Here is a 9052-nt window from a genome sequence, read left to right on the forward strand (position 1 = left end):
TTACATAGGACGACGAAGGACCACGAGTGGGACGACCAAAATGTATCGTGGATGGCAGAATAAGGAACCTCTTTAGTCTTTTTAAGTAGTAGAGATTTTGCTCCGTCACATCATATCATTTATAATTTCTTGCATTCATCATCTATGGGCGTGATTTCATTTTATAGCTTACAAAGTTGATTCTTCTATCTTAGTCAGCCTTGCAGTGGTTATTTTAGCATTTGCCATTGGAAATATTTTCATATTAATAATGTCTATTTGTTGCACATGGTAATACGTGTATTATTTAATCATGCTCATTTTCTGCACACTATCAATAGTATTCTTGTTTCAATGCCCCTTCAACTTTGGTGAATGTTAGATATTTCTTGGAAGGTTCATGTATCATTACGAGGGTCTTGCATAGTATTAGTAGGGTGAAGGAAACATATTGTTCTTCTGCGAGTTCAAAGTGGATAAGACATTATCCCATCAGACGTTTGGAATTGATCGTTGAACAACAATGGCATTGCTATCAAGGGAGTAGTTGTTGTCGGAAAAGTCAACTGTAAAGGTCGCAAACTAACAATTTGAGTTGTGTTAAAGAAGTTTAATGTCATTTTGATTGCATCTTTGTACTTATTTGTAGTATTTTAGTATTGTAGCAACATAAAGATGTGAGGGCATTTTAGATGTTTTTAGTCAACACATGGAGACAATTGTGGAGACATTCACATGGAGTTTTCTTGATGACTAAGGTGAAACGCCCCAAGAACATAACAAGAGCTTTTGCACATCATATGTATATAAAAGACATTTCTGTGGTATGAACAAAGTGGTATCACAAAAGATTATGAATAAGGTGAAATCATAAAAAAACTATGTCTCAAATTACATATTTAGCAAAGTAGTTTTAAAGACTTGAGTGGCCTGTTACCCGTGGCAACGCACGGGCATTTTAACTAGTAGATATATAAATAGGAAAAATATCATACTCATCGGTTATAGCGGATACATGTATGAGATCGTAGAACCTATACCCACGTACCCATTTACCCATTCAAAATTTGACAAGTGGATCGATGTAATATTCCAAATTATTTTAATTTGCCCATAATCACGCATGTAACTAGGCCAAATTCCACAATCGTTGATAGATTAGTGAGGATTAGACTCCTACTTACGATCGCTTCACCTGTCGCGGTACATATACATATCATGTTCAGGTGATAATATCGTGATGTGTTGCTGTTTATGATCAAGTGTTTCTGTTCATGAAAATGCGATGTTGTTTATATTATGTTTTTGTTCATAATTATGTGTTGATGTTTATAATGTGGTGTTTTTATAAATTATGGGTTACATTATGCTATTTATGACTATTTTTCAGTCAATTTGACTTGTTTTAAGTTCGGGTATTTTTATGGGTGCGGGGTACCCATTTATCCCGCCGGTGACGGGTATGAGAAAAACTTGTAGCCGTGCGCTCAAATCTAGCCCAAATTTGGGTTGAAAATGTGGGCCAAACGAACACAAACTATCGCAGGGCAGTTGGCCATTGGTCCTCATCTTTAGGCCGCACGGACAACAACAGACACAATTTTGCCGTGGCCCGTTGGAGATGACTAGGAGTGTCAGATTCCTCTCTGCTGAGCCGGGCCGGGCCGGGCGCTCAAAGAGAGAGAGAAAAGGGCTGGCATGGGTGCGGCCCATTCGCAACTAACCACCAGAGATTAAGAAACAAAGCCTCCTCGGTGGCTCGTCTCCCTCCTCTCCTTATCCATGCGGCTGCCTCCATTTCTTCCCTTATTATATCTCTCACCCGGCCGCCAATGCCACTGCCACTCCTCCGCTGACTCTTTCGCTTCCACGCCAGAACAAGGAGCATTCGCGCGCGGGATGGAGGCGATGACGGTGGCGGTGGTCGGCGCCGGCGTGAGCGGCCTGGCGGCGGCGCACGAGCTGGCCAGGGCCGGCGGCGGTAGAGCGCGTGTCACGGTGTACGAGGCGGAGGAGAGCCTCGGCGGCCACGCCAGGACCGCCGACGTCGACGGCGTCCTCCTCGACCTCGGCTTCATGGTCTTCAACAGGGTACGCGCGTAATTAACGTATACATCCGTCGCCTGCACGTACGTATATATGTCTCATAGCCAGTCCTCGATCTTCTTCGAGAGTAGCAAAGACATATGTTTCCACGTACGTACATACGTACGTCGACTGTATGCGCGATGAGTGGATACACGCAATCCAGAAATTTGTTTTCGATCAGTTATATTAGGACAGTTCTCACGTATTGGCCGGCCGCCGTTTCCCCTGAAATGTGGTTGCCGTCCTTCCTACCTAGTTTTATCCATGAATTTCTTCTCTTTAATCACCCGACAAAATTTATATCGATACTATAACTACTCCTTTGTTTCCATATTAGTTGCCGCATAGTATTTTTTTCGATGTATCTAGACATGTTCTATTTATAGATACCTCTGATTCTGCGACAACTAATATAGAATAGAAGAAGTACTATTTGTTCTATAGGTTCTATTTGTTCAATGGCTCATTAATAGAATGGCTTAATCAGTTCCGTCGATGTAGCCTAGTACCGTTCACGGAGGAACTCCAAGGTAGGTGAGTGGCGACCGGCGACGTGGATGCCGTGGTCGCCTTACACTGGTCGCACGGCCCAAACAGAGGATGACGATTGGCGACAGGGACACATGTGCCAACAGTTCCACTTACATCTTCACATGTGGTCTCTGAAAGAGTTCACTTGTGCCCAATCCAGGCCGGCTGCCCTGTGGGGCCGGGCGCACAAGCCCATTTTCTGCAGCTAGTCAATCTAGTGATATACGTTATCGCCATATCCCAATTGCAGTACACCATTTGGCCAGGTGTCGACAACCCAACATCATCTCCCCTTATTATGAGCAGTGATTTCTACCCAAAAGACACTGCAAAAAAAACTACAGAAAAGAGACATGTGTTGCTGTCAGCATCTCTCACATTGTTTGATTCTCTCTTTGTCTTGTTTGTGTCTCCCCGTAACACAAGCCCGATTTTGTCACTCTTGATTTGTTGGACTAATCAATGGTCAATCGCTGTCTGCGCAACAGTCTACATGGAAAGCATGCCGTTCCTGTTGGTTAAGCTTGTAGGCTTCCTGCTGTTTTCCCTTGTCTTGTCTATGTCTCCCTGCTACTACATCGGACTAATCGATGCTCCATCTCTTTCTGCGCATTAATCTACAATTGCCGGCATCCTCTTGATTCAGAGCCCTTTCGTGGCTCTCCTTTACCCCTGCTTTATTCCACCATTTGTCAGTCAAGTTAAGTATATCCCAGTCTAGGGTGAAATCCTCGTGTCTCACATCTTCTATTTAAAAAACCGCGACACTTCTCCCTTGCTGGGTCCAAAAGAAAGTTAATATCTTAGACATGTACAATGTTTATCGTTGAAACTGCTTGAGTTCCTTTCGATCGAGTTCTACCTAAGTGGTCAAGTTTCTGCAAACAAACGGTAACTTACTCCGCACAATGAACCTGTAACCTACCTCATTGCTGCCATGCCGGCAAGTGTGGGTACAAATGTTAAAGCAAGTGAAAAGGAAACGGTGGCAACCTCGAGTCCGAGAGCTCCAGAGAGCTCGTTTATATTTTTTTAAATAAAATGGTATTTAAAAGTTTTAAAAATCAGGATTCCTTTCCACAGATACATAGAGATCATTTCTACGAACCTGTTAAATTATGTTGAATAAGACGCTGTATTTCAGGCTACAAAAAATCACAAAAATGTGGCACTAAATAGGCAAAAATAACTCGATTTTGGTCTTCACATTTGTCTTTTTTTGTGCTGATCACATCAGAAAAGATACACCGATGAAATTTAATTTTAAATACTAGATGTAGTTGTATATTTATTAAAAAAATGAAGTTATTTTTATACTATTTATTGACGATGAGTAGAAGGTGCTCTGTTTTTGCATTAAAGAAGGAGAAAAAAAAAACCCTTTTACAGGGTTAGAAAGCAAAATGACCCAAAAAATGTCAGAGGGAACACTATGTTACAAACACCCAACTCTGCTAGACTTGATCGCTTCTTTGCCAACTGTAAAAGCTCCAAATCAGATTTAACCATCTCAGCCACCACTGTTGCGAGAGCAGATTTTCCTTGGGATCACGCTCTTCCCAAATATGCCAAATAATGTATACTGATAGGCTTGCACATTTCTTTTTTTCACTTACATGTTTGATTGCTCTTGCCTTTTTAAGTTTATTATTTAGAAAGCACGCTCCCTGTTGACCAAGCTCCATTTGAAGTTTTGGTGAAAAGGCCTCCAAATGAGCAAGAACACTGCTTAATTACCCATTTCTGCAAATTAAGAATGGCAAGCAATCTGTCAGTTACTTCATTTACAGCTGACCATGCATCAAACTTCACCGAAATGGCAGGTCACATACCCAAACATGCTGGAATGGTTCGAAGAGCTCGGCGTGGAGATGGAGACATCTGATATGTCGCTTTCTGTGAGCACACAGCTCTCCAGTGGTGGCAGGTGCGAATGGGGCAGCCGGAATGGTCTCTCAGGCCTCCTAGCGCAGAAGAGCAATGCTGTCCGCCCCGGCTTCTGGCACATGATCCGGGAGATACTCAAGTTCAAGGAGGACGCACTCAGCTACCTAGAGGACCATGAGAACAACCCTGACCTGGACAGGGACGAGACCCTGGGCCAGTTCATCCAGAAGCATGGATACTCCCAGCTCTTCCAGGAAGCTTACCTGATCCCGATATGTGCGTGTATTTGGTCGTGCCCATCGCAGGGGGTCCTCGGCTTCTCTGCTTTCTTCGTCCTCTCATTCTGCCGCAACCATCACCTTCTTCAGATCTTTGGTCGGCCCCAATGGCTCACTGTCAAAGGTCGTTCGCATACATATGTAAATAAGGTACTACTCCTCAATCTATACAATGTATTGAAACACTGTAGCTGTCATCTACAAAAGTGTAGTGGTTGATCATGTGAATGTATACGTAGGTCAGGGAAGAACTGGAAAGCATGGGCTGTCAGATTAAGACCAGCTGTGGAGTCAAATCTGTTTCAAGTACTGAAGGAGGTACATGATCCATTTAAATTTGTTTTCTTTTCCCCTTAGATCCCTATTCTTCTCCTGAAAATGATGTCATTGCTCATTTAATCGCTGGCTGCAGGTTACAGAGTTGTGGATGTTGACGGTTCGGAAGAGGTGTACGACAAGATAGTATTTGGTGCGCATGCACCGGATGCTCTGAGGATGCTAGGAGATGAAGCAACACACGAGGAACTGAGAATTTTGGGTGCTTTTCAATATGTCTACAGGTAAGTAATTTTCGTTTACTACAGAGTAGTATTATTTTTTACTGCCTGGCCTGCTGTTCTCCTTATCTCTGAACTTTAACTATTATACAGTGATATCTACCTCCACTGTGACAAAACTTTGATGCCACGGAACCCATCGGCATGGAGTGCCTGGAACTTCCTGGGGACGACGAGCACCGGCGTCTCTGTTACCTACTGGCTAAATCTGCTCCAGGTAAAGTTCACGATGTCAACAATGCACATAGCTAATTTGAATAATAATCTTGTCAATGACGACCCCACTCTCATCTCATGTATATCACATCTTTGCTTGGAAAAAAATAGAACATCGAATCTACCGGCAGGCCTTTCCTGGTGACCCTGAATCCACCTCATGTCCCGGATCATATCCTACTCAAATGGAACACAAGCCATCCTGTTCCGTCTGTTGCTGCTGCAAAGGCCTCCCTGGAGCTTCAACAGATCCAGGGAAACAGAGGAATATGGTTCTGTGGGGCCTATCAAGGTAACTCTGTGATTTTGTTTCTTTCAGCATATATTAATTTTCATTACTATAAATATTTCTGTTAGGTGCCTTATGCCCTGGATAATGCAGGTTATGGCTTCCATGAAGACGGTCTTAAGGTACTCCCTGGCGACACAACCTGTTTTCCTCAACAAAATATAAGTTTGCATGTCATATATATTCCAGATATATCGTTGAGTGCAGGCTGGGAAATCGGCAGCTCAAAGTTTGCTTGGGCAGAAGAGCACCCTTCTTCTGAACCCAAAACAGATGGTCCCGTCATGGACCGAAGCTGGGGCCCGTCTCGTGGTAACAAGGTTTCTCAACCAATACGTAACCATCGGTAACATGATGTGAGTTCATGGGACAACAAACTCCAGATATAACCCCAGGCCATTGCATGATACAAAACCTCACCTGATTAATTTTACTTATCCCTAGCATTCTTGAAGAAGGTGGCACTATGTTCAGTTTTGGTGAACTAGACAAAAAATGCCTTGTCAAATCTGTCCTGCGAGTTCATGATCCTCTCTTCTACTGGAAGGTTCATCTACCATCTAAACACAATCTCTTCAGTTTTGGTGGTTGTTTCTTGGCCTTAGCTCATGCGAAAACAAAATATGAATTTCAGGTCGCAACCGAAGCGGACCTTGGTTTCGCAGATGCATATATTAATGGTTATTTTTCTTTTGTTGATAAGAGAGAAGGTCTTCTAAATCTTTTCCTGGTAAACTAAATATACATTGTACTTCCCTAAAAAATACATTATACTTGATTAATTTTGCATACCATGTATATACATCTTAATTACGCCATTTGCATACAGATTCTCATTGCTAACAGAGATGCACAGAAGAGTAGTAACAGCGCTGCAAGTAAAAGGTACCAAGATTAGTAACTTTAAAGAAATAAATTATCTAGTATATAACTATATGGTTGATTGGCAGGGGTTGGTGGACACCCATGCTTTTAACTGCTGGGATCGCATCTGCAAAATATTTCTTGCGCCACATCTCACGGAAGAATACCGTCACACAAACTCGCCGAAACATCTCTGAGCACTATGATCTGGTAATTTCCAATGCATTTTCCTTCTGCTTTCCTCATCTCTGTCTGGATATTTTCACTGACAAGTCACAAAATTTGAAATGTCCATACAGAGTAACGATTTCTTCTCGCTTTTTCTGGATCCATCGATGACTTACTCATGTGCAGTATTCAAGGTTTGCTAACAGTATGATCAGTAGTAGTATGAACTACTAACTCAGCATTCAACAAGTGTATTAAGAGGTGTGAATTCTTAATAGGTGGAAGATGAAAGCTTAGAAGTAGCCAGCCTACGTAAAGTCAACCTCTTAATCAAGAAGGTAGTACTACTGATATAACTATTATGACTTGAAACTGCATGCGTACATACATACATACATGATCTGATAAATACATAATAATGTAAGGCTAAAGTGGAGAGGAATCATCATATTCTTGAAATCGGTAGCGGTTGGGGCAGCTTAGCACTGCAAGTGGTGAAGCAAACTGGATGCAAATACACAGGGATAACGTTGTCAGAGGAGCAACTTAAGTACGCTCAAACGAAAGTGAAGGAAGCTGGTTTAGAGGTAAATTGTGATTTTTGGTATACTGCCTTCAGATATTAATCTCATTTTTCTGAACTCGGCCGTGCTTAATAATTAAATGTCCCTGAAGAAATCAACCAAATTAACAAGTGCTCCTCCGTGTTAACTATTTACAACATCGATATGTTGGGTTTTGTCAGGATCGCATAACTTTCCTGCTGTGTGACTACCGTCAAATACCGACCAGTTGCAAGTACGACAGGATCATATCTTGGTAAGTATTAATTCTGTTGTGCTGGTACAAATATATTGAATCAATGAAATATTTACCACTTGTTCGTACATGCAGTGAGATGATCGAAGGCGTTGGTCATGAATTCATGGACAATTTCTTTGGCTGCTGCGAGTCTCTCTTGGCTAAGGATGGCCTATTTGTTCTCCAGGTTCTTGCAAATGACTGCAAACATACACACACCGATTTGACTCATGGTTTGGGACGAATCATCAACCATGAAGTAACTATATTCAAATTACTCTTTATGTATGCAGTTCATATCAATACCAGAAGAACGGTACGAGGAATACAGGAGAAGTTCAGACTTCATAAAAGAATACATCTTTCCCGGGGGTTGCTTGCCTACCTTTGCCCGGATAACGTCTGCCATGTCCGCCGCATCGAGGCTTTGGTATGGTACTTACATATATAATTTACTTATTTCTAGGATCTCCCCTAGGAATTGAACTTTGTGAGCTAGGTAGATACTGAATTTGGAGATGAATCATGAATTCTGTTGTTGGAATGCAGCATTGAGCAGGTCGAGAACATCGGGTACCATTACTATCCGACATTGATACGCTGGAGGGATAATTTCATGGCTAACAAAGAGTAAACATTCATTTATCTCATCCATGTTGAAATCCTAACAAACCCATAAATCTTATAACAGTGTATATATGTATATTATGTGTTTGGGGATTGCAGCGTGATTTTGGCTCTGGGGTTTGACGACAAGTTCATCCGTGTATGGGAGTACTATTTCATATACTGCGCGGCCGGTTTCAAGTCACGTACGCTTGGAACTTATCAGGTCATTATTTTCTTAACTACCGCTAGCAGATTTAATTTCTCCAGCTTGGTGTGTTTGCAAGGTTACCTGCATCACCAATGCCCTCCACTAAATGGCCGTACAGGGAAAAAATGTTTTAATCAAAGTTCGTGCAGATTTGATAACTTATTTCCGATTAACAGTAGCTAACTATGCTTGTTTTGTGGCAATTCATTTCCGATTAATACTTCTAACACATGTGCTTATATATGTTTTGGTTTCATACAGATTGTGTTTTCAAGACCTGGCAACGACAAGCTAGCCAACGCCAACAACCCCTACGCAAGTTTTCCGGCGGCCTAGCTCAACTCATAGAACAATTCTATGACCATTCATATTCATACACCTATACATACAGCTTGCATTTAGTCGTCAGCATATTAAGGTTCAGAAACTTCAATTCGATAGAGTGAGTGTGAGTGTCGACCACTGTATGAACTACTACGACTACATGATGATTCATTGATTGATTCATGTAAGGTCTGGATCACCGATCAACAACCGACCTGAAATTTGTTTGCCGGTTCAAGGTGAAGGTTTTCTG

General features: G+C 42.0%; 1 protein-coding gene across 1 annotated transcript; it reads left to right on the forward strand.

Moving 5' to 3' along the window:
• Positions 1-1872: 1872 nt before the first annotated feature.
• LOC124669808 lies at positions 1873-9052 on the forward strand. Its single transcript, XM_047206353.1, has 21 exons — positions 1873-2070; positions 4422-4913; positions 5003-5081; positions 5176-5323; positions 5414-5537; positions 5648-5828; positions 5919-5947; positions 6033-6181; positions 6270-6372; positions 6460-6555; positions 6655-6710; positions 6776-6899; positions 6989-7051; positions 7136-7195; positions 7283-7444; positions 7603-7676; positions 7752-7845; positions 7952-8088; positions 8208-8288; positions 8385-8490; positions 8737-9052. Exons 1-21 carry the CDS (start codon positions 1879-1881, stop codon positions 8809-8811), a joined length of 2625 nt encoding a protein of 874 aa, XP_047062309.1. The 5' UTR covers positions 1873-1878; the 3' UTR covers positions 8812-9052.

This window comes from Lolium rigidum, chromosome 7 (assembly GCF_022539505.1).
Source record: "Lolium rigidum isolate FL_2022 chromosome 7, APGP_CSIRO_Lrig_0.1, whole genome shotgun sequence".
Lineage (NCBI taxonomy): Eukaryota > Viridiplantae > Streptophyta > Magnoliopsida > Poales > Poaceae > Lolium > Lolium rigidum.

Bases quoted from the DNA above. Each gene is read 5' to 3' on its own strand.
- LOC124669808 (XM_047206353.1), top strand. From the start codon at position 1,879: ATGGAGGCGATGACGGTGGCGGTGGTCGGCGCCGGCGTGAGCGGCCTG. The intron at 7,196-7,282 runs GTAGTACTACTG...TAATAATGTAAG, and splicing joins TCAACCTCTTAATCAAGAAG to GCTAAAGTGGAGAGGAATCA. The intron at 7,677-7,751 runs GTAAGTATTAAT...TCGTACATGCAG, and splicing joins TACGACAGGATCATATCTTG to TGAGATGATCGAAGGCGTTG.